The sequence below is a fragment of the Haematobia irritans genome, chromosome 1 (assembly GCF_050003625.1).
Source record: "Haematobia irritans isolate KBUSLIRL chromosome 1, ASM5000362v1, whole genome shotgun sequence".
Classification (NCBI taxonomy): domain Eukaryota; kingdom Metazoa; phylum Arthropoda; class Insecta; order Diptera; family Muscidae; genus Haematobia; species Haematobia irritans.
Window position 1 is genome coordinate 269,163,320 of NC_134397.1, and position 27,455 is coordinate 269,190,774.

Here is a 27,455-nt window from a genome sequence, read left to right on the forward strand (position 1 = left end):
ATTTAACAAAATAATGAATTATTTTGTGAGAAGTAGGAATTTAGTAAATGTTTGAGCTTCATTTGTGTATTATTTTGTTCCCTCATTTAGTTCATTTATCTAACGTACTCGAAAAATTATTAGAGTAAAGGAAACTTTATCAAAAAAATAATTGCATGAACTAAAATAAAGTTAATTTGGAATTAGTGAAATATAGGGTTCACTTTTTTGAGTGAAGAAGCCTTTTTTTCGGTAGTTTAATGAATTCGGCGAATTTACTCTGATAATTGGTTGTTAGTTTAGATGCAACTAGTGGGTGCGTATCTTTCAGCCTAAAGGGGTTTTACCCGAATCAATTTGACAAACATACTTTTCTTCTGTTGGTTAAGCTACTCTTGTGGTTTAGTCAACATATGGTTTTAATTTAAAATCAAAACAACCATGAAACATTTCGAACATAATTACGATTCCTGCTAATTCCTGCTACATTTCTGATTCAAATATTTAAAAAAAAAGTATTTTTTTTATTTTCTGAAGGCTTTAGTTCAATTCAATAATCATTGCCACTTACCCCATTCTTTTCACACACGCCTCCAGCATTCTTCAAATCTCCCGTCCAGGCCAAACCCAATGTCCCCATTTCAAAGTCTCGATAGGTAAACATGTAAGCCAAACAGAAAGCATCGTAATCCTCCTCTGCAAATATAAAAAAAATTTATAAATATTCTATTAAATATAACACACAAAAAATTTTTTCTCTGATTCAATCACCAAATTAATTGATCCAATTAATTTTTTAATTGAAATGTCTTCAATCACGAAAATGATAGTATCAATCACAGTTTTAATTGGGCATAGAAAAAATTCTTGATTAAAAAATTAATTGATTTTTTCAGCAAAATTCAATTAATTTTTTAATTGATTCAATTAAAAATTTAATTGATGTTGATTGCAAAACGCAATTAATTTATTAAGGTAACTATTTTTAAAAAGGTAACTATTTTTAATTACTTAGTTAGATTGGCTTAGAGTTTTTATTTGGATTAACAAATGATTGTTTGAAATACATTTTTAATTAAAAAAGTAAAAAAAATCAGCACTTTTTTAACTGAATTAGTCTTCCGATTTTGATTAAAAAGTTAATTGTATCAATTAATTTTTTAATTAAACATTTTAAAAATTTCAATCATTGACTTAATTAACTTAATGTTTCTATCATGATTAAAAAGTTAATTGTATCAATTAATTTATTTATTGAAAAAATTTTCAACTTCAATTAACTTTTTAATTGGAAATATTTTGGTGATATTTTTTCTGTGAATAAACAAATATCGAAAGTTTTTCATTGCTTAAATTATACTTAATTTTAAATAATATCCGTTCCCAATGTTATTTAAAATTAAATATTAAATTTAATTAAAATTAAATTAGTAGTGCGGGATTTATATCATATGGTTAACCCTGTCATGTCCCCAAGGATAATGAACTAAAAGTACCCAGCGAAACAATTTGGAAGTTCTTCGAAAGGCACAACTTTAAAAGCACTTCCAGACGATACACTCCCTAGAACTTCCTGGGAGTGTATCCAGACGATACACTCCCAGGAAGTTCTTTTAATTCAATTTTTTATATCTTGGGTTTTTCATACTTTTAATGGGTAATTTTAAATTTTTTTGTTTCAAATAGGTTAAAAACAGAGTAAGAATTCATAAAATGGTACAAATCGTTTAAATTTTGTCGAACAATTGCTAATTCCAATCTGAAAAAATTGTGAATTGTTGAAAATATCTGAGGTCAAACGTTTCCGACAAGCATAAGAATCCATTAAAAATTATAAAAAATATAAAAAATATTTATTTGTCAAAATATCACAGAATTTTTAAACCCTCCACCATAGGATGGGGGTATATTAACTTTGTCATTCCGTTTCAAACACATCGAAATATTGCTCTAAGACCCCATAAAGTATATATATTCTGGGTCGTGGTGAAATTCTGAGTCGATCTGAGCATGTCCGTCCGTCCGTCTGTTGAAATCACTCTAACTTCCGAACGAAACAAGCTATCGACTTGAAACTTGGCACAAGTAGTTGTTATTGATGTAGGTCGGATGGTATTGCAAATGGACTATAGCGGTCCACTTTTACGTATAGCCACCATATAAACGGACCCCCAAAGTTGGCTTGCGAATCCTCTAAGAGAAGCAAATTTCATCCGATCCGGCTAAAATTTGGTACATGGTGTTAGTATATGATCTCTAATGACCATGCCAAAAATGGTCTACATCGGTCCATAATTACATATAGCCCCCATATAAACCGATCCAAATATTTGGCTTGTGGAGCCTCTAAGAGAAGCAAATTTCATCCGATCCGGCTGAAATTTGGTACATGGTGTTGGTATATGGTCTCTAACAACCATGCAAAAATTTGTCCACTTCGGTCCATAATTATATATAGCCCCCATATAAACCGATCACCAGATTTGACCTCCGGAGCCTCTTGGAAGACCAAAATTCATCTGATTCAGTTGAAATTTGGTACGTGGTATTAATATATGGCCTCACACACTAATGGAAAAATTGTGTCGAAATCGGTCCTGAATTATGTATAGGCCCCATATAAGCCGATCCGCAGATTTGACCTCCGGAGCCCCTTGGAAGAGCAAAATTCATCCGATTCAGTTGAAATTTAGTTCGTGATGTTAGTATATTGTATCCAACAACCATGCAGGAATTGGCTCATATCAGTCCCTAATTATATATAGCCCCCATATAAACCGATCCCCAGATTTGACCTCCGGTGCCTTTTGGAGTAGCAAAATTCATCCGATGTGGTTGAAATTTGGTATATGATATTTAAAAACTATGTCATATATATCCCCATATAAATCGATCCCGAGATTTGGTTTTGGAGCCTCTTGGAGGAGCACATTTGAATTTTGGTACATTGTGCTAGTATATGGCCGTTAGCAACCATGCCTAACTAGGTCCATATCGGTTTATAGTTATATATAACCCTCAGATAAATCGATCACACAAAAATTGGTCCATATCAAGTTCATAATTGTATATAGCCCCCTTATAAGCGACGCCCATATTTCAATTCTGGCTCTCTACGTACCGTGCAAAAGTCCATATCGTTTCATAATTATTTGTAGACTTAGCTATACATAACTTTTTTGTGTAATATATACCACGTATGGACTAACTAACAATTTAGAAAACGATATTAAGAAGTTTTAAGATACCACGACCTAAGTAATTCGATTGTGGATGACAGTCTTTCGTAGAAGTTTCTACGCAATCCACGGTGGAGAGTACAGAAGATTCGGCCTGGCCGAACTTACGGCCATATATACTTGTTTAATTTACATCCAAAACATTGAATTCGGATCACACCTAAAGAAGTGATACAAATTCAGTGCAACGGCCGTAGAAATGGAGGACTTCCGTCCTATGACAAGCCCATGTTAAATTCATCGCTTCGGCGTCAAATTTGCACCACTTACGGATCCAAAAAAAAAAAAAAAAACATTTTCATTATTTTTTTAGCGACGCTTTTTTTGCTGGGTAGGGAAAAATATCATTGGCGACAAATCTTTCTATTTTAAATAATTTAAAAAAAATCTTCCTTTTTACTTTGTATTAAACTTTTTATACTCTCGTTTAGTTCGTCATATTTTTGAGACATCAAATGAAAAATACATTCAAAAATAGGATATATCATTTAAATATTTATTTTAAGGACTTTGATAGCACATGAGGAAAAACTCAGAAAAAAATTGATAAATTTGTTTCCTAGTATCAAGTACCCAAAACTAAATTTTAAAGGTATCCTTACTTCATATATTAGCTTCTTTGGATCGGAATCAATACCAAAATCTTTAGGGTAAAGACAAAATCTTTGGAACTTACTTGACTTGATTTTGTTTTATATTAAATTTATTACGAAGGGTTCGTGTTAAATATGTGTTATTTCCTTCCCCTATGTTTGATTCCCTTTGGCCATAATAATGCGTATATTAATGCTGCCTAAGGCCACGACATGTCGTTGTATAAATGCCGACTATATAATAATAAAAAAATAATAATAAAATTACCACTACTAAATTAGTATGATGTGGCTTTTTGTCGGTATTGTTTTTATGGCCTTTTGCAAACATATTTTTTTGGTTATCCACAAATCTTGCATTTCATGTGGTAATTGGAAATATGTGGGATGTGAAACTATAAACACCATACTATCCAAAATTTTTTACTACACTTATTATGTTAGTTTCGATGATAAAGTATACGAATTATTGTGGTCTATGCGGTTTTAAATTAAACCACATATTGGAAATGCGTATAAATTTATGTTACGCCAATATGGTGAGGGGTATCAAAAAGTCGTATTTTTATATCGTTCACAAGCACTTTAGTGAATGGTAATAAAGTTTAGTATTATGATGGAAATAATATACAGTGAAACCTTTCAGAAGTAGATACGAATGGTCACCTAAATTTTGTCCATATTTGGGAGGTGTCCAATTACGAGAGTTTAAGTTTAATATACAGTGGAATCTAAAAGAAGTGGACAATATCGGTCGGCTCAAATATGAAAGGTTAATTTTAGTGTGATAATATAGCACGTTTGAGATGTGTCCGCTATGTAGAGTATCAAAGATTGACAGGCTCCACTCTAATAATATAGCAAAAGCCTTAAGAGGGTTCGCTGTAATTTCAGATTCACCAAGAGAAGAAATGTGATCACCTCAAATATTTTTCAAGGGCATAATGTTAACGGGATATATGTAAGTTTTTGGGCAACAATGTTATTTTTTCGGTAATTAAACTGAAAAAAATATTGTCGTGAGGTCAAAAATTTCATGTCTTTAAAATACGAATACAAAATTTGCTTGTCATAAAGGGTGATTCTTTTGAGGTTAGGATTTTCATGCATTAGTATTTGACAGATCACGTGGGATTTCAGACATGGTGTCAAAGAGAAAGATGCTCAGTATGCTTTGACATTTCATCATGAATAGACTTACTAACGAGCAACGCTTGCAAATCATTGAATTTTATTACCAAAATCAGTGTTCGGTTCGAAATGTGTTTATCGACAAATTTTGTTCAGCGATGAGGCTCATTTCTGGTTGAATGGCTACGTAAATAAGCAAAATTGCCGCATTTGGAGTGAAGAGCAACCAAAAGCCGTTCAAGAACTGCCCATGCATCCCGAAAAATGCACTGTTTGGTGTGGTTTGTACGCTGGTGGAATCATTGGACCGTATTTTTTCAAAGATGCTGTTGGACGCAACGTTACGGTGAATGGCGATCGCTATCGTTCGATGCTAACAAACTTTTTGTTGCCAAAAATGGAAGAACTGAACTTGGTTGACATGTGGTTTCAACAAGATGGCGCTACATGCCACACAGCTCGCGATTCTATGGCCATTTTGAGGGAAAACTTCGGAGAACAATTCATCTCAAGAAATGGACCGGTAAGTTGGCCACCAAGATCATGCGATTTGACGCCTTTAGACTATTTTTTGTGGGGCTACGTCAAGTCTAAAGTCTACAGAAATAAGCCAGCAACTATTCCAGCTTTGGAAGACAACATTTCCGAAGAAATTCGGGCTATTCCGGCCGAAATGCTCGAAAAAGTTGCCCAAAATTGGACTTTCCGAATGGACCACCTAAGACGCAGCCGCGGTCAACATTTAAATGAAATTATCTTCAAAAAGTAAATGTCATGGACCAATCTAACGTTTCAAATAAAGAACCGATGAGATTTTGCAAATTTTATGCCTTTTTTTTTTTAAAAAAGTTATCAAGCTCTTAACAAATCACCCTTTAGAAGACACATTTCTCTAATATAAAGCTTTTTTCCTTGTCCAAAAGTCGAAAAACTTTTCAATGATAGTCGTTGGGAGCCACCGTGGTGCAATGTTAGCATGCCCGCCTTGCATACACAAGGTCGTGGGCTCAATTCCTGCTTCGACCGAACACCAAAATGTTTTTCAGCGGTGGATTATCATACCTCAGTAATGCTGGTGACATCTCTGAGGGTTTCAAAGCTTCTCTAAGTGGTTTCACTGCAATGTGAAATGCCGTTCGGACTCAGCTATAAAAAGGAGGTCCCTTGTCATTGAGCTGAACATGGAATCGGGCAGCGCTTAGTGATAAAAGAGAAGTTCACCAATGTGGTATCACAATGGACTGAATAGTCTAAGTGATCCTGATACACCACTGTTAGGCTGACACCTAACCTAACCTATGGGTATCATAATATTAAAGAAAAAAATTTTGGTCTAAGGTCAACTTGACTTTAATAATTCAGAAAAATTATTTAAAATGAATTTAATTTTTTTAATTTTTTTTGTCTTTTTGCATCTTGACTACAAAGCCAAAAATCGTTCAAATATAGGACATGTTTTTCAACACTGTATTTTAAAGAGATTTTTACTTGAACAAAGCATAATTTCTACTGGAAGTCGAGTCTGAATTTTGAAAATAAAGTTGTTGTTAACTCGTTTTTAAAGGACTTTGATAGCATATAAAAAAAAAAACGAAAAATTAAAATTTGCTTCCTAGAAGCAAGTACAAAAAACCGAATTTAAAAGAGAATTGTGTCTTAGAAGTATCCTTACTTGTATTCTCCGCTTCTTTTACTCGGAATCAATACCAAAATTTTTAAAGTAAAGACAAAATCTTTGGAACCGGTATGCTTTTTTTTCAGTGTATGTATTTGATTTTGGTAAGTATGTTTACGTCTACATCAAAAATGTTTCATGTTCCCCACCTAAAAAAAAAAAAATTGGTCTCTCGAAATAGGCTTGAGATGACCATATTCCTTCTCAGCGTGTTGCTATTACCGCTCGTCTGACAGCTGACAGATTTATTCTAGTGACAGTTCATTTTATTTTTTACAAGCTAACAACAGAATTTTGATCTATTGTATTCAGTAATAAAGTTGGCTTTACTTTTGGCTGAAAACCCATAAGTGGCTATCGTTAGGGTCCTCAGTGGTAGTGTTGCATCCCTTCTAGAACTTGGAAAGAAACGTTAACAATACCAGAAATTATCCAAAAAGTGAAGGCCAGATTTGATCGAAATCCGCGCCGCAGTAGTAGACTTTGCACGTGAGTTGAACTTTCGCGACAACGGATGCAAGACATATTGAAAAATGAGTTTGGGGTAAAGCCATTGAAATTCTAAATAGAGCCAAGGAGTTGCTTCGCTTGCACAAACATTAACAGTTACCGAATTTTTTATTCTCCGATGAGAAGACATTCCAAACTGAGCATGTAGTGAACAAAAAAATGATCGTGTTTACTTGCAAAGAAGTCAGCTGAAACATTACACCTTCAATTGACCGCCAATGGTAATGTTGAGGGTCTCCGTAATAGCCGATGATCGCTCCCTACTCGTACTCATTCACCCTAGGTCAAAATAAATGCTCAATATTGCCGGGAAAATGACAATATTACCGGGAAATAAAGGCAATATTGAAGCTTTAGAAGGTTAGGTTAGGTTATGTGGCAGCCCGATGTATCAGGCTCACATAGACTATTCAGTCCATTGTGATACCACAGTGGTGAACTTCTCTCTTATCACTGAGTGCTGCCCGATTCCATGTCAGGCTCAATGACAAGGGACCTTCTTTTTATAGCCGAGTCCGAACGGCGTTCCACATTCCAGTGAAACCACTTAGAGAAGCTTTGAAACCCTCAGAAATGTCACCACCATTACTGAGGTGCGATAATCCACCGCTGAAAAACTTTTTTGAGTTCGGTCGTAGCAGGAATCGAACCCACGACCTTGTGTATGCAAGGCGGGCATGCTAACCTTTGCACCACGGTGAAGCTTTAGAAAGTCAAACATTTCGTGCGCACACTCAAAAAAAGTTTACTTGGATCCAAAGATTTTGACCTTCCCTTAAAGATTTTGGTATTGATTCCGAGCCAAAGATGTGGCTTCTTTGAAATAAAGACATTTTTTAGCGCCGTATCTGGCTTTAAATCTGGGACCAATAAAATTAAAATTAGGATACAGATCTCATTTATCAAATTTGCATTCTCTTTTCGCGGTTTAGTAATAAAGGTACAAATGCCAGTTTAAAAATCCAAATTATAACGGATACTTCAAAGTAAAAAATCTTTTCCAAATTCCAAAAAAAAAACTTTAAACCAAAGGCGCTAAATCCTCAAAATAAGTCTTAGCCTATATTTGAATCGTTTTTATCTTAAATCTTAAGTTTCAATATTTCAGTTAATTTAAGGATAATTTCTTTAAATCAAAAATGTGTTTCTTTACTTTAAGGAACATTAGCCTTAGTTCAAAGACATGCGACTTTAACGTAGGGATGCAAATTTACAAAATTTGCGTCCTAAATTTAATGAAAACAATTTTTGAATCAAAGATTATAAACTTTATTTCAATTAAAATTTAATTACTTTAAAGAAATTTGTCCTTAATATTTTGTAAATTTCGCATCTTAAAATTTAGGTTGTGTAATCATTAATATCACGTAAATATTTTTTTCAGTGCAGACCATGAACGCTCCACAAAGACATCATCACAGTCAGGTAGCACCAACAAAGAATGCTTTCTAAAGGAGGTTACTCGCTTCATTTCTACTATACAATGACCTCTGAAATCTCTGGATCTCAATACGTTGGACTTTTGCGCCTGAAGCATATTTTGGCTCATCCTCTTCGCATCGGATGAGCCAAAATATCACAGAGCCATTTTCATGCAGTGTCTTATGGCTTTCTATGCTGTTTGAGAACATATTCCGTGCCAAAGGTAACCAATTCGAACAAATCTAAATTGATTCTAAAAAAATTATGTTATTTCCGATATTTTTTGTTGTTGTTTTTGAACAATAAAATAAAAATTAAGAAAACAAACATTTGCACTTTTCTTTGTTACCACTCTGTATATTCGCTGCCTTATTAAAAACTTTGCGTACAATGCATTTAATTTTTCAATTTCAATTCGAAGGAAAATAATTCAATATTTTGCATGTACTTCACAAGTTTCAAACTTACCTGAAAACAATTCCAAAAATTTCTCGACCCCATAGTTGCCAGGAAATCGATATGAAGGATCCTTAACAGCATTATTATTGTGGACTTTGATGCGTTTTATCATAAAAGTGATATTGTCAGGTTTACCATCGTTGTTGAAATCTGAAAAAAATAAAACAATGATAACAGCAAAAAATCAAATATTTGATTTATATATGCATATGAATAAATAAAAGAAAATAGTTTTAAAAATCACTCAATTTATATTCAAACTGTGATAGACAATAAATTCCAGTTTTGTGACAAACCAAATCCGATTTAAACTCAACAATTTTTGTTCTACGGATTTTATTTATTTCCGTTTCCTGTCACAGTCCCGAAACTTGAACATATCAATTTTCTAGTTTTGGCAAATGGAAACACAAATATGTTAAAGTGGAATTGTAGATTTTACTTCAAATAAAAAAATATGTATTTTTTTTTTTTGGTTTAAGGTTTACCTCCTGCAGTCTTTTGGTAGGAGACAGTGATGTGTGTACAACATTTTTTAGACATTTGTATGGAATTGAAATCTTTTGAAACGAATGGGGTAACAAGGACGTATGGTATATTCAATTTTCATTAGTTAACCCAAATAAATAATATTTTGTGGGAAACATGATTTTTCACCTGCTTTTGATCATACACAAAAAAAAAAATATTAAAGCTAAGGAATCTTTTGTAATATTAGAAAATTGTAACATAATAGTTTATGGAGGGTTAAGGAAAGATACAAATATTAACCTAAAATGAAGGTTAATATTTGTATATTTTTTGAAATACCAATGTCCCTAATATTTTCCAAGCCTTTACTATTAAGCCTACTGTGCCTGTAAATGTGTTCTTTGTTTTCGTTTTTGGCTATGAGAACAAAAAAAAAAAAAAAAACAACGAAACACAAAATTGAGTTTTTAAAAATTTGGTTGAATTCCACACAACCGTGTTCGGGCCCCAAAAGGAACTCTCTTTTGCATTTTATAGATTTTGTTTTAGTGGACATCCTTTCGCCGTTGCATGTAGGACAAATATTATCCTTGGCGGTTTGTGTTGATTTTCACCATTGCCCATTTCTCTTTTGATACAAATATTAAAAGCAATATATATTACTCTCGACCAAGTTAGTTTAGTTTTTTTCTCCCCCAAATGGCATTTGTTTTCCGTAGAATTTTTGTGGTTTTATTTGCTTTACACCAATTCGGAAATGTATGCAGCATATGTCCATTGTCAAAGTTGAAATTTTCAAATCAATTCATTTCCGTTTCCCCCGTCGCAACCAACTGTGAGTAATGTAAGTGATATTTGTGGTAATGGTGTTTTTTGTTTTGTTGCTTTGCTAGCAGTAAGCTTTCAAGGTATTTACGATTAGGATTAACAAGGTTAGTTTATGTTGGAAATGCCGACTATGAGGATGGGCCTACAACTACTTGGCATACAAAAACAAAAAAGTGCAAAATAACTTTTTCGTGCCGCCTTTTTGGCATGGTGTTTAATTTTTTAATTAATTAATTTTTTTCATAAATATTGATCTCGGATCCCTCAAAAAAATCTGTTGTGAGCGGTGCGTTCACCACGCTTGCCACTCGTGCGAAAAATAATCTACCAATATTGCAAGAATATTTTACAAAAAATATTTTAATTTGGCAGATTGTCAAAGCTTTATTTCTATAAAAAATTTTGTCAAAATTGTACTGCAATAGAAAATTTCGTCACAATTTTATTTCTATAGAAAATTTTGTCAAAATATTGTTTCTATAATTTTTTTTTTTAAATTGTATTTCCATAGAAAATTTTGTCAAAATTTTATTTCTATAGAAAATTTTGTCAAAATATTGTTTCTATAAAAAATTTTGTGAAAATTGTATTTCTATAGAAAATTTTGTCAAATTTTAGTTCTATAGAAAATTTTGTTCAAAATTTTGTTTCTATGGTAAATTATGTCAAAATTTTATTTCTATAGAAAATTTTTTCAAAATATTGCTTCTATAGAAAATTTTGTCAACATTTTATTTATATAGAAAATTTTGTCAACATTTGTTTTCTATAGTAAATTTTCATTTCAATAGAATTTTTTTTCTATAGAAAATTTTGTCAAAATTTTGTTTCTGAAGTAAATTTTGTTAAAATTTTATTTCTGAAGTAAATTTTGTTAAAATTTTATTTCTGAAGTAAATTTTGTTAAAATTTTATTTCTATAGAAAATTTTATCAAAATTCTACTTCAATATGACATTTTGTGAAAATTTTATTTCTATGTAAAATTTTGTGAAAATTTTATTTCTGTAGAAAATTTTGTGAAAGTTTTGTTTCTATAGAAATATTTGTCAAAATTTTGTTTCTGTAGTAAATTTTGTCAACATTTTTTTCTATAGAAATTCAGTTAAAATTTTATTTCTATAAAAAATTTTGTAAAAATTTTATTTCTAAAGAAAATTTTGTCAAAATTTCATTTCAATAGAAAATTTTTTTCTATAGAAAATTTTGTCAAAATTTTATATCTGTTGAAAATTTTGTGGAAATTTTATTTCTGTAGAAAATTTTTTGGAAATTTTATTTTTATAGAGAATTTTATCAAAATTTTATTGAATTAGAAAATTTTGTCAAAATATTGTTTCTATAAAAAAAATTGTGAAAATCTTATTTCTATAGAAGATTTTGTCAAAATTTAATTTCTATTAAATTTTTTTCAAAATTTTATTTCTATAGAAAATTTTGTGTTATTTTTATAGAAAATTTTGTCAAAATTTTATTTCTATTGAAAATTTTGTTAAAATTTTATTTCTATTGAAAATATTGTCAAAATTTTATTTCTATAGAAAATTTTTTCAATATGTTATTTCTATAAAAAATTTTGTCAATATTTTATTTCTATAAAAAAATTTGTCAAAATTTTATTTCTATAGAAAACTTTGTCAAAATTTTATTTCTATAGAAAATTTTGTCAAAATTTTATTTCTATAGAAAATTTTGTCAAAATTTTATTTCTATAGAAAATTTTGTCAAAATTGTATTTCTATAGAAAATTTTGTCAAAATTTTTTTTTTATAGAAAATGTTTTCAAAATATAGAAAATTTTGTAAAAATTTTATTTCTATTGTAAATTTTGTTAAAATTTTATTTCGATAGAGAATTGTGTCAAAATTTTATTTCTATAGAAAATTTTGTCAATATTTTATTTCTATTGAATTTTGTTAAATTTGTACTTCTATTGAATTTTTTTTTGAAATCTTAATTTTATAGAAAATTTTGTCAAAATTTTATTTCTATTGAAAATTTTGTCAAAATTTTATTACTATCGAAAATTTTTTCAAAATGTTATTTCTATAGTAAATTTTGTCAATATGTTATTTCTATAAAAAATTTAGTCAATGTTTTATTTCTATAGAAAATTTTTTTACAATTGTACTTCTATAGAAAATTTTGTAAAAATTTTATTTCTAAAGAAAATTTTGTCAAAATTTTATTTCTAAAGAAAATTTTGTCAAAATTTCATTTCTATAGAATATTTTGTCAAAATTTTATTTCTATTGAAAATTTTGTCAAAATTTTATTTGTATCGAAAATTTTGTCAAAATGTTATTTCTATAGAAAATTTTGTCAATATGTTATTTCTATAAAAAATTTTGTCAATATTTTATTTCTATAGAAAATTTTGTCAATATTTTATTTCTATAGAAAATTTTGTCAAAATTTTATTTGTATCGAAAATTTTGTCAAAATGCTATTTCTATACAAAATGTTGTCAATATGTTATTTCTATAAAAAAATTTTGTCAATATTTTATTTCTATAGAAAATTTTGTTAATTTTTTTTTATAGAAAATTTTGTCAAAATTTTATTTCTATAGAAAATTTTGTCACAATTTTATTTCTATAGAAAATTTTGTCAAAATTTTCTTTCTATAGAAATTCTGTTAAAATTTTATTTCTATAGAAAATTTTGTTAAAATTTTATTTCGATAGAGAATTGTGTCAACATTTTTTTTCTATAGAAAATTTAGTCAAAATTTTCTTTCTATAGAAATTCTGTTAAAATTTTATTTCTATAGAAAATTTTGTTAAAATTTTATTTCGATAGAGAATTGTGTCAACATTTTTTTTCTATAGAAAATTTTGTCAAAATTTTATTTCTATTGAAAATTTTGTTAAATTTGTATTTCTATTGAAATATTTTTTTAAATCTTAATTTTATAGAAAATTTTGTCAAAATTTTATTTCCATAGAAAATGTTGTCAAAATTTTATTTCTATAGAAAATTTTGTGAAAATTTTGTGAAAATTTTTTTGTTCAAAGTTTTATTTCTGTAGTAAATTTAAGTACTTTTTACTCTGTAATCTTTGTTGGAGAGGAATATTTTGGAACATCTACCAACGACAAAAAATCTACCATTTCTGGTAGAATTCTTTCAACTGTGGCAACCGAGCCATGACATCATAGATACTAAAAAGGACATACTTGGCGCCTGAAAATATGCAATGAAAATTTTCCCTTACTAATTGGTTAACCGGACTTTTCCCCCAGAACGCTTAGTTTCAAGAATTTCTGTGCGGTAGTGGTACATTTGTTTCACTTACCTGTATTCTTGTATATCGAATTGGCCCTCTGGACATGCCTCGTAATGGCCTCTATGCTAGCTTCATCCGAACCCATCTTTTGGAAAAATGTATGATCAGCTTGCAGATATAGCATACAGGTGATTTTACGATCATATAGCGACTTAACTGAATTCGTATTGTCACTTTGACCAAAATCACCACCACGATTACTCAACAAACTGGTCATTAGCATGCTATTGAAATTCGGATTATGGGGATTGGGTGCCATCATTATCTCGGGATTGTAGTTATTCACAATGATATTGGGTTTTTTGGTGGCACCATTTTTTGTTATAATTTCCACATGGGTCTTGTGGATGGGTCGATCATTGCCCATGAAGATGGTGGTCCAATTGTTATTGAAAAAATTTCCATTGCTATCGCTGAAATCATCAAATGATGAGCGATTGTTGTAGGTACTGACTATGATGTTTTTGTGTTTCGTATAGGTTTTTCTGCCATTGTTGTTATTGTTGTTATATGAATTGTCTCCATTGTTGTTGTTGTTAAAGTTATTATTGTTATTGCTGTTAGGAGTATAATTACTAACGATAATATTACGATTACGATTATATTTCGTCGATGAGGATGATGCAGATGATGATATTGGATTTGATGTAGTAGCTCCCACATCCGATGATGCCACTACTCCCGGAGGTTGCTGCTGTCCAGCATTACGCCATGTTATCACAGATGCTTGTTGCGTTTTACGCAAATCTTCTTTACTTTTTGTTGTCGCTAATGTAGCGGTCGAGGTGGATTCCGGATTTCTATCATCCGCATTATGGAAAATACTGTAATCATCATTGTAGGGAACATCTAAATCCAAAGGCAACGGTGGGTCGTTCTTATGGCCATCACCAGATGAAGCCAGCTGTAAAGAAAATATAGAAGAAATCATAAAAAACGGCATGAGAAAAAGGTAGGTAAAAATGGGTTTTTTCGTTTGCATGGAAAAGGATAATGGATTAATGACAAAGGCATACTTGCCCATCCATACACACAACGAAACTTAAATAGGGGAAGACTCTTGGTAGTTTCATAAGTAAAAGAAAGCATTATTTACAGTTAATTTTTTTCGCATCCCTTTATATATGAGACATTCCATTTAAAAGCACAAAGTGCAAGCCTTAGACATCCATAGTGACATAGCTGTTTTTCTACACCGATTTTTTTTCGTAAAACAAAAATTTACGGTAGGCCTACATAATTGTACCCCCATTGCGGAGTCCAAATATCGACCATAAAATGTCTACGTACTCTTACTCTTATAGGGTTGTGCTGTGTGAGGGGGCTATCGTTTTGAAAATGGATGCAGATTCTTGCTTTAAGTGTAGCCACACCATCTGATGCAAGGATATTATATGAAACATTCTCGTAGTTGCACCGAGATCATATGAGCATTGGCCTGAATAACTGGAGAAAGAGCATTATCTGTCGCAGAAATCAAAGAGTGCGTGCTTTTTATACTTCCGAATGCATGTCAACGTGGTCATAATCCATTTTTTATTATCCAAGTTCAGATGCTCCAGAATCGTTAAATTCAGAAGACAAAGCGGCAAAAATCGTGCGATCTTATAGTGGCAGACCGGCGACTGAAGATTCGCGATCTTAGCCTAACTGTATGTATTTCAAACGATCACTCATATTGCACTGATTCTTCATTTCACTGTGATACCACGCATGGTGAACTTTCGTCTTATCACTGAGTCCGAATGGCGTTTCATATTACGGAGAAACCACTTGGAGTAGATGAAAAACTTTTTAATATTTGGTCGAAACTAGGATTGAATCCATTACCGAATAACTTCATTAAAATTCGATAACACATAACAACAAGATTCATTAAAGCTATGAAAAAGTTCGTTAATAGTACGAAAAACTTCGTTGTTAAACGAAATATTCATAATAATAACGAACAATTTTGTTATATTTACGAATTTCTTTCGTTGGCTCACATCTCTAGTTCACAACACACTATCACAAGGTTGTACAATCTCGATTGTTTTGGCGTAGTCAAGGTAGAATTGACGATGACAATTCTAATGCTACGATTCATTATGATCCTTTACATTCGCTTGATTTAGACCCTTTAACTTGGTTTTGTTTCCAAATGAAAAAGAAAATCACGAGGCCTCGAATAAACTCGTTTTCGCATCGATGGGGAAGTGCTTCTAGTTAATAGGCAATTACGAGGGCAGTTCGGAAACTTCTCAGCCTAGCACAAAAAGCGTGGTATAAACAGAAAAAAGTTTGGTGTTTTGGAAACTTCCATCTCTGTTATGAACACATATTAAATTTTGCTTCGATCTGGCAACTCCTTCATATAGAAACAGGTGTTCAAAAAAGACGCATCCGCAATTTTTTTACAATCGAAAAATTAGAAATGCGTGCTGTCATCAAATATTTACATAAAAAAGGTTTATCGGGACAAGAAATTCATAATGATATGGTGAATGTGTTAGGTGAAAGTGCTCCTTGATATGCAACGGTAAAAAAAATGGGTTGCTGAATTTAAACGTGGTCGTACAAGCATTGAAGATGAACCACGTAGTGGACGTCCAAAAACAGCAACAACAACAGAAATTGTAGCCAAAGTGCATGATATGGTATTAAATGATCGACGAATAAAAGTGCGTGAAATTTCTAATATCATGTGCATCTCAAATGATCAAGTCCATTTAATTTTGCATGAAGAACTACAGATGAAAAAGCTTTCTGCAAGACGGCTGCCGCATTTGTTAACAGTCGATCAAAAACGCATATGAACATTTCTCAAGCTTGTTTGGATCGTTTTAAGCGAAATAAAATGGATTTTAAGCGTCGTTTCATAACTGTTGATGAGACATGGATCCACCACTATACTCCAGAGACAAAAGAACAATCCAAACAATGGACTGAAGCTGGAGGAAGAGCCCCAAAGAAGGTAAAAACAATTCAATCGGCTGGTAACGTTATGGCAACGGTTTTTTGGGACTTCAAAGGTATTTTATTGATTGACTATCTGCAAAAGGGTAAAACAATAAATTCAGAGTACTATTGCAACCTTTTTGGATCAATTAAATGTACAAATTCGAGAAAAACGTCCTGGCTTACAACACAAAAATATAAATTTTCATCAAGACACAAGAGTGTTTTAACAATGGCTAAAATCAACGAATTAAAATACGAGTTGCTTGACCACCAACCTTATTCTCCTGATTTAGCTTGTGGTGGCCGAAACAGGCAAAAAAATTCTGTCGTACACCTAATATACCATATTACTATCAGCAGCTATTTCTGGTAACGTTATGGCAACGGTTTTTTGGGACTTCAAAGGTATTTTATTGATTGACTATCTGCAAAAGGGTAAAACAATAAATTCAGAGTACTATTGCAACCTTTTTGGATCAATTAAATGTACAAATTCGAGAAAAACGTCCTGGCTTACAACACAAAAATATAAATTTTCATCAAGACACAAGAGTGTTTTAACAATGGCTAAAATCAACGAATTAAAATACGAGTTGCTTGACCACCAACCTTATTCTCCTGATTTAGCTTGTGGTGGCCGAAACAGGCAAAAAAATTCTGTCGTACACCTAATATACCATATTACTATCAGCAGCTATTTCTATGCTTTTGCTGTTTGTTACACTTATTTTGTTTTGCAAATCTCGGTGCTCAATGATCATCATATATTCCTCATTCATAATTTTGAAACAACAACAACAACTTGGTTTACTACTTTTCATTCATATTTGTTTTTACGCACTCATTCACATATTTTGGAGACTTTTAGTTCATTTGTCTTTTAGTGCAGTTTCTATTGCGTACTTTTTTTTCAATAGTTGCTTTCTAGCTTTCATTCATTCAGTTCGTTTTTTTTCGACTTCTTGCAAAAAAAAAAATTAGCTTTCTATTATTTTTTTCAAATTAAGGTGTTAAAAATGAAAATGAAAATTCGGAACTTCGTGTAAATAAACATATATTTAACATTAATTTATTTTATGAAAAATTAATAAAAAGTTTCAAGTAACATGAGCAAAATCAAAATGTGAACAAATATAGTGAAGATCAGCTATGCTAGTGTTTTGACCTTACTGTCAACGAAATTTTCCTTTTAAAGTGGCAACACCCGTGTACTAAATCATAGCATTATTTTTGACATTTGTCATTTTTTTTTCTCAATTTTGGCCTGAACCGCAGTTTCCACGTTGTTTCACCATTTTTAAGAACTTCCTTTCTGATCAAACCTCCTACAAGATAACATCAGTAAAATTTCAGTGAAATCAAATTTAATTAATTTAATCAGAATAATATTAAAAATCACCGAGAATTTAATCGTAATCTCCACAACATACTTTTACACATTTTCTAAATATTTCGCAGAAAGGTATGCATGTTTGATAAATTGTTTTTTTTTTGAAGCCAATAGTCTAAAAGACACCTAAATTTCTCAGGTGGCGTTTTCCTCAGAAGTGGCTATTCTGAGGAAGCTAAAATCCAAGCTCCAATTGAATTTGAGGAAATTTCAATCAAAGCAAACACATTTTCAACCAAATTTTTGTAGAAAACTACAAGCAATTCATACCTCACCGATTTCAAGACACCAGGATACAACCTTCTGGATAGTCCAAAATTGTCATATCCACAATTTATACCATCAGCGCGCAAAATATCGGCCAGCATTTCGTATTACTACACAGCTTTGAGTCCCACTTTGCCACGATGATGTAAAATCAAGTTGCTGCATTCAATCAACCCTATTTTGACGTTTTTTCCAAATATGAATAATATCATCAACTCATATTTTTTTTTCATTCCGAAACTGCCTTGAATTTTCTGGATGTAATCATTGCTAAACACCAATTTACTACACCAGAATTCTGCCAGAAGCTCTAAAAAACCGCAGATAATAGAGCTTGTTAAATTTAGCGATTTTTAGTTCCCCCAGTAATTTCCACGTAATTGTGTTTGTTCTAAACGACTATGTAAAACATGATAATTCATACATTCTAATAATTTTGATATTTGCACCTATTTAAGAAATGGATTTAACCAACATTTTGGTATTTATCTTTTTTTAAGTTTAAAAATCATATTTTCCAAATTTTGTAAATTTTTCTTTTCACAAAAATATGTTTTAATCGTAATACTTAATTTATCAATGTAATCTTAATTTATCAAATTCATAAAACTTTTGAATTAAAATGAATTGCTAGGATATTTTCATTTTTTTATAAGAGTATTAATTTTTAATCAAAATTTACTTAAAATCATAATTCGTAAAATTAAAATTCATTTGCATAGCATACTAAAATATATCCGACAATTAGAAATAAGCATATCATGGTGAAATTTTGGTAAAGGCAAAAGCCAAAAAAATCTGAACGTGTATGACGTATCACCCTGTAAACATCTAAGAGATTCTATAAGCGATATTTTTTGATACTTTTTGAATTCATTCCGGATAAATTGGTAAATATTAAATTTCATTTTTTTATTTCGGTTTTAGTTTCAGGTTAGTTTTAGATTTTTGTATTTTTGTGATGATATTCAAGTAATTTCAAATAGATTCATTATTTGATTTTGATCAGGGAGTCTATAATAATCTATGTGATGGAAAAGGATATTAATGGAAAAGGACACGAATCCCCCCACCCGACTATACAGCTAGTTTATCAAAGGCTCCCGCCGTCCTTTTTCCATTTCTATGCAGCGATGCTTGTTAAACATATTTCGATATAAAAGTGGCATCGAAAGTCCTTTTGGCCTTTCTTGTACATTACAAGCTCCCAGTGACTTTTACTTGTTCCCAAATCTAAAACAAAAATCTTGCTGACAAGCGTTTTACCTCAAATGAAGATGCAATTACAGTTGTGAACCACTATTTTGAAGACCTTGAGGAGTTGAAGTTTCAGGAGATTATATTGAAAAATAAAAATATTTTTGAAAAACTAACTATCTCTTTCATTGATAGGCTAAGACGTTTCCGAACCGCCCTCGTACTTTGACAATTAAATTGAAACTTTTCGACCTTTAGGTTTTTTGAAGACTACGTACTATTCGGACGATCTCGTATGAAATTTAGTTCAAACAAAGTCCAATTTTGAAATGCTAGCTTTCAACACACAAACGTGCGGTTATTGGAGTTGGCTTCCACGGGGTCACTTGAAAAATGGATAATGATAACAGAAAGTGGGAAAGGATCCATACCCGCCGTGGTACAATGGTTAGCATGCCCGCCTTGCATACACAAGGTCGTGGGTTCGATTCCTGCTTCGACCGAACACCAAAAAGTTTTTCAGCGCTGGATTATACCACCTCAGTACTGATGGTGACATTTCTGAGGGTTTCAAAGCTTCTCTAAGTGGTTTCACTGTAATGTGGAACGCCGGTCGGACTCGGCTACAAAAAGGAGGTCCCTTGTCATTGAGCTTAACATGGAATCGGGCAGCACTCAGTGATAAGAGAGAAGTTCACCAATGTGGTATCACAATGGACTGAGTAGTCTAAGTGAGCCTGATACATCGGACTGCCATCTAACCCAACCTAACCTAACATACCCAACATTAATTTATTTTTTTTTACATTATTTCAATTTCAAGTGGAATCGTTCACAAAATATTTCGTTTCTTGTTTTTTCTTGTGGGACTTTCCGAATTTTCGTTTTTTCTTCTATCATTCCTCCAAACACAAAGAGAAGCGTACGAGCTTGAGTGAACACAATGGAAAATCCTACTGCAGGACATGGACTAGTCGACAGTTTTGTGTATTATGGCATATGCCAAAGGGCTTAAGCATGCTAAAGCGACAACAATGTAAACCCTTTATGAATGACAAAGGTTATGGGAGTCCTTTTAAGTGCGTTTCATTTAAAGAAGGAGCAGTGCTTAAGTGTATTTTAGTGGCGATTAAATATTTTTAAGTTCTTTCAATTTTAGCAAAAACGCTTTCACATTATTAGCGCAACAAAGTGTATAGTATACGAAATCTTTAAAAATGCTAACTAAAAGCTTGCCTTTTAATTGCTTTAAATTTGAAGTTGTAACTAAATGCCATGGAAGACAAATAACGTAATAGGAATGATCACATGAATACTAGCTAGAAAAATATAGTTTAGACGGCTGGTAGAATTATTGTAAGATTTTTGAAATTGAGAAATATATGGCGATCCGATTTATAAGGGGGCTAATTACTATATATTTCCCCCATTGGAAGTTAACATATAAGGTCCAAATTGAATTATCACCCCAGCCAGATCGGGTGATAACTCCATCCAGATCGATACGGAAGACAATGGAAAAGTTCATTCTACATAAATTTTTAGTTTTTATCCGATTTGCCACAAATTGAAAATATACTGGCATTTTAGACCCATAACAACGTGTATATGATTTAGTTTTATCGGTTCATTTGGTAAGGCCTCCATATAGACCGATTTCACTTATTGAGGGTATAGATTGAGGCACTGATCATGAAAATTGCTTGAAACTGAATGCAAAATTTCCAGATTTTACTTCTCATAGTCATTTAAATAATTGGAATGAAAATCCACAGATTATAGATTTCAAATCAGGGCGTTATTTCATCATTTTCTTGCATACTTACAAGAGATGTTTATGATTCCTCTAAAACTCAAACAAAAAATGTTTCTTATAAATTCAGAATCTGATCTAGTCTTCATAGGTAAAATTTTTACATTTATCTGTGGGAATGTCATTTGTCATCAAACCCCCCTGAAACTTTCAAAGGAAACTAGTATATTTGATTCATGGTGGTGGGTATTTAAGATTCGGTCCAGCCGAACTTACTACTGTTTATACTTGTTTATAGCCACTTAGAGAAGCTTTGAAACACTCAGAAATGTCAGCAGCATTACTGAGGTGGGATAATCCACCGCTGGAAAACTTTTTGGTGTTCGGTCGAATTGGATTAAAAATCCAAAATCTATTGTATTCTCTCAAGAAGTAAAATCGGGAGATTGTGCTTCATGGGGCAACGCGAATATAAACCAAATGCGTGACTGTTGTTGGCTTTAACTACCTCTAAGTTGAAAGTTTAAGTCAAATTTTTGTAATATTGTATTTCGACTTTTGATGTCAACTTTAAAATTCGACCTTTTCAAAAAGTCTATTTTTCAAATTGTAAAAAAAGTTGAAAAGTCGACGTCGATTCCTATGTCAGCCGCTAAATCATATCATTCCTTTCTGGTTTATTTAACTTTTTTTTTTTAATAAAAGCACTATGTACAATAATATAATACTTTTTAAGGAATTTTCTTCCAAATTGGAAATTTGGTCCGCTGGAGGAAATTTTGGTCCGATTTTGGAAAAAAATGGTTCAAAATAAAATCCCGTTGTGGCACCAAATGATAGACTGAAACCAAATGATAGACATTTCAAGTCAGAGTATTTAATATATGCTATTATTTAAGACTCTTTACATGGTCGCCCATATAAATTAATATCCGAATTTTATCTCACGAGCTGCTAATGTTCACAATGTTCACCGGATTACTCTATAGCTTCGAACTGAAAGTTATTTTAGATCCGAACTGGGATTTGCAGATTATTGCGATAAGCGATTGAATAAATTCTTTTACTCTTCTAACTTTCTATATTAAATTCAAAAACTCCACATTGGTTTGGAATTTCGTTTTCCAGAAAATAAATAAATTTTTTGCGTGTAACCTAACGCCACCTCCTAATTTCATTTTCAGGACAAATTCATTTTTTTTAAGTATTGTTTGCTTTAGAATTTACTACAGTAGCTGCCTCCATGAAATCCCATTCCCATGAATTAGTTTTTAAATTAAATTGTGATTTACATGATGAAATTGTTCATTCATTCCAATGTGGTTGGCTACAACCTGCAGGAAAAAAAATTGTTAACAGCGAACATATATTGCAATTTACTGAACTGGTCCATTCAAAGTTTCATTCAAAGCCAGTTAGAAGTGCCACAATTCATGATTTCATTTTTGTTTGTCTTTTTATTGCAGAGTAGGTTTTTCATTTCCGGTGAATGTGAAGAGCTACAGACCACCATCAACAAGCAGTCCCTTTTGTGACCTCAGTACTATGTTAAGAGTGGTTTGACTGCGGTCTGTCCACTTTAGGGTAAGCGTACTTATGAAGAAAGAACGAAGAGAGAAAAAAAATGAACAACAAGAAGAATAAATTCAACGAAAAAAAAAACGAACGAACAACATAAATGACATTTTAATTGGATTTATTTGGCCAAAAGAAAAATTACCCTTTCACATCGACTAAATTTTTTCTCTCCTCTTTTGTCTTTGTTTGTTTCCTCTCATTCACTCTCTCACTTCACTTCATATTCACTCAACTTGGTTTTGTTAGCATTCTTTGTTGTTGGAGTTTTGTTTTTTTGTTCTATTCCTTGCATACATTCATTTTCATTCTTTGCAAAATTTCACCCTCCGAATTTCTCTTCACATTGTGTGGTGTTGCATTTATCCAAAAAGTTAGAAATTGCAACCGCAACCACTAATGTTCAACATAGAAAAAGAATAATGGAAGACTTTCTACCGCTTCTGCACTTTTTTGTTTTCAAAATGCATTCAGGAGAACAACAAAAGTGCAGAATAGGGATAAAAAAAATTTAAATTGACTTTTCGAGAAAAAATACATATATTGACGACATTTTGTATATGCAAAATTGACTTGCCCTAGTATTGAGAGATATAATTTGACGTGATTGGACATTAGTAATATCTACATATATAATTAATATGAAATAAGATCATATCACACCTCAATATTAGTCTAAATCTAATGTCTTAGATATAAGTATATCTATTATAGTTGTATCTAATGTTCGATCTTGTCGTGTGCAGTGTACAAAGCTACCAGGCAAAAAAAGAGCTTCCAAGAAAGTACACCCAGAGAAGGAATATGATCACCTCAAATATGTTTTAAGAGCAAAATGTTATTTTTGGTTGGTGACCATGTAACATGGTTTTCGCAATCATGTTATTTCCTCGGAAATCATGTATCTGATTTCGGCAAGCAGGTTATATTTGACGAGAAAATAACATTTTAGTGACAAACATGTTACATGGTCACCATACAAAAATAACATTTTGCTCTTGAAACATGTTTGAGGTGATCATATTCCTCCTCTGCGTGTAGTTTGGATCCCCATTTTTTGAACCGGAAGTAGTGCAAATTTGGATCATCTCCAATCAATTTTCCATGGGCTCGTCTGAGGATGGAAGTACTCCATTTGTGGATCATTTGCATTGCTTTAGAAGTTGTGCCTTGAAGTTCATTGCGATGAAAGAATTTAAAAAACTAAAATGCAAAATGTTTTTCTCCACTTTTTATTTTTATCAGTACTTTTGTTAACTTTTATTTTCTTATTATTTAATTTTTACAGATTGAAAAATTTCTTCGCTTCCAACGGGATTTGAACTTGGGTCTTTTGGCAGAACGCCTTAGCACACTTATACCATGCATTAAAACGTCTATTCAAATTTTTGTGATATGAACCTAATATGACACCACGGCATGATATTCTAACTACTTCCTGAGATGTTTTTTATACCCACCACCATAGAATGGTGACGGGGGTATAATAAGCTTGTCATTCCGTTTGTAACACATCGAAATATCGATTTCCGACTATATAAAGTATATATATTCTTGATCAGGGAGAAATTCCAAGACGATATAAGCATGTCTGTCTGTCTGACTGTGTGTTGTAATCACGCTACAGCCTTCAATAATGGCGCTATCGTCCTGAAATTTGCCACAGATTCGTCTTTTGTTTGCAGGCAGGTCAAGTTCGAAGATGGGCTATATCGCTCCAAGTTTTGATATAGTGCCCATATAAACCGATCTCCCGATTTGGGGTCTTGGGCTTATAATAACCGTACTTTTTATCCAATTTACCTGAAATTGGAAATCTAGAGGTATTTTAGAACCATCAAAAAGTGTACCGAAAATGGTGCCTATCGGTCCATGTTTTGGTATATCTCCCATATGGACCGATTTCCCGATTTTGCTTCTTGGGCGTCTAGAAAGTGTATTTTCTATCCGATTTGCGTGAAATTGAAAATCTAGAGGTATTCTAAGACCACAAATTGGTGCGTCGGGGGGTATCCATGTTTTGGTATATCTCCTATATAGACCGATCTCCCGATTTTATTTCTTGGACTACTAGAATCCGTAGTTTTTACCCAATTTTCCTGAAATTGGAAATCTGGACGTATTCTAGGAAAATAAAGAGATGTGCCGAGATGTACTTCTTGGACTTCTAGAATCCGAAGTTTTTATCTAATTTGGCTGAAATTGGAAATCTAGAGGTATTCTTGGACCATAAATAGGTGTGCCGAAAATGGTGTGTATCGGCCCATATTTTGATATAGCCCCCATATATACCGATCTCCCTATTTTAATTCTTGGGCTTCTAGAATCCGTAGTTTTAATCCAGCTTACCTGGAATTTGAAATCTAGAGGTACTCTAAGACCCTAAAGACGTGTGCCGAAAATGGTGAGTACCGGTTCATGTTTTGATATAGCCACCATATAGACCGGTCTCCCGATTTTATTTCTTGGTCTTCTAGAATCCGTAATTTTTACCCAATTTGCCTCAAATCGGAAATCTAGAGGTATTCTAGGACCGTAAAGAGGTGTGCCGAAAATGGTGAGTATCGGTCCATGTTTTGATATAGCTCCCATATAGACGGATCTCCCGATTTTACTTCTTGGGCCTGTAGAATCCGTAGTTTTTACCCAATTTACCTGAAATTGGAAATCTGGAGGTATTCTAGGAAAAAAAAGAGATGTGCCGAAAATGTTGGTTATCGGACCATGTTTTGATATAGCCCCCATATAGACCGATTTCCCGATTTTACTTCTTGGGCTTCTAGAATCCGTAGTTTTAATCCAATTTGCCTGAAATTGGAAATTAGAGGTATTCTAGGACCATAAAGAGTGTGCCGAATATATTGTGTATCGGTACAGTTTTTGATATAGCCCCCTTATAAACCGGCCCTCCGATTTGGAGCCTAGCTTCGAGAACTACAATTAGATGTCCTGAATACTGTGTGTATCCTTCCATGTTTTGGTATAGCCCCCATTACACCGAACTCCCGATTTAACTCCTAGGATTTCTAGAAATTGTAGTTTTTATCCAATTTGCCACAAATTAAAATATACTGGCATTTTAGACCCATAACAAAGTGTATATGATTTAGTTTTATCGGTACCTTTGGTAAGGCCTCCATATAGACCGATTTCACTTATTGAGGGTATAGAAGGCGCACTGATCATGAAAATTGCTTGAAACTGAATGCAAACTTTCCAGATTTTACTTCTCGTAGTCATTTAAATAATTGGGATGAAAATCCACAGATTTTAGATTTCAAATCAAGGCGTTATTTCATTTTATATCATTTTCTTGCACACTTACAAGAGATGTTTATGATTCCTCTAAAACTCAAAAAAAAAAGTGGTTCTTATGAATTCAGAATCTGATCTGGTCTTCATAGGTAAAATCTTTACATATATCTGTGGGAAGCGTACTGGTTGAACTGATCTACTTGGGAAAATATATGTCAACAAACCCTGAAATTTTCAAAGGAAACTATTTTATTTGGTTCATGGTGGTGGGTATTTAAGATTCGGTCCGGCCGAACTTACTACTGTATATACTCGTTATTATTACGAATGAAAAAATAGAGAACGGTGGTTCCAATCTAGCCAGCGACAATTTTTTTGTCATATATTTCTCAAAAAAAAAAAAAAAAAAAAAAATTATGTTACACTTCGTTTTTTTTTCGGCATATATTTTTGTATAAATATATTTTTACTATTAAAAATCAACAAAAAATTGTCGTAATTTTTTAATTTTATTTATAAACTTATTGTATTATTGAATTTATCTTCAATCTGGCTTACCATAGCTGAATAAATAAATAAATAAAATAAATTTGCAAAACTTTTTCCAAAGAACTTCCTTGGAATTGAAAAATTCGGCTTAGGTTCAAATCCCGGCAGGGATGATTTTTTTTTTTAATAATTTGTTTATACTTATTTATTGATTTTTTACTCTTTTTTGCCAAATTTAATGGACCAAAAACTTAAATTTTCACTTAAAACGGTCTAATTCTGTACTTTCTAAGACTTGTCCAAAAGGACTGCATCGGAAGTGGACAAAAATCGATAGGGGATCCAGGGATGCGCATTAAAAGAAATGTTTGTGGAACTACTTTCAATTTTTTTTTTGCTGGGTATTTAATGTTTAAAATATTTATAATTTTTCCCTTGCTTGACTGGTTTTTTAGTCCATGCTCACCCCAACCCAATCACCCCAACCTTACTATCCTACTACCAATATTAATGTACCCTCTCTTAATATTTTAGTGTGACAGTGTATGCGTATGTGTTACAACATTTGACCTCGTTTCGCAACCAATATGTAAGCATGTAACTTTCTGTCTAGGAATTTTAAAATATTTCCGCCTCTTGGTGTATGTGTGTGTGTGAATGAGCATGTGTGAATTTTTGTGTAGTATGTGGCAAATGTTCTTGTAATCAATGGTCTCATCAATGCTCCAATAAGCGGCTGACAATTTAATTCGTTAGCCATAGAAACTCATGGCTTGGGGTATTTGGGGTTTTACTGGTCTCTTGGGAAGGCGAAATTGTCGTAAATGGCTCCCCTTTTTGGTAGAGAAGTGTTCACCCCTAAACACTTAAATCGATTATAGAGGTTAGTAGTTGGTATGCCTGTAATATGTCGACTGAAATTATTGTTTACCACACAACACTTTTGCTTTTTAGAGGGTATCTTGACATAACAAGGATTTTTCGATGGCTC

General features: G+C 32.2%; 1 protein-coding gene across 3 annotated transcripts in view; it reads right to left on the minus strand.

The window, feature by feature from the left end:
* Window positions 1-27,455, minus strand: part of Kul (Kuzbanian-like) — a 793,173-nt gene that overhangs the window by 48,738 nt on the left and 716,980 nt on the right. For all 3 annotated transcript variants that reach the window (XM_075293591.1, XM_075293584.1, XM_075293599.1), the window contains 3 exons: window positions 13,605-14,499; window positions 9,018-9,158; window positions 551-675 (listed from right to left, as the gene is read on the minus strand). In XM_075293591.1, coding sequence (XP_075149706.1) covers window positions 551-675; window positions 9,018-9,158; window positions 13,605-14,499 — 1,161 coding nt within the window. The remainder of the gene's footprint in view (window positions 1-550; window positions 676-9,017; window positions 9,159-13,604; window positions 14,500-27,455) is intronic.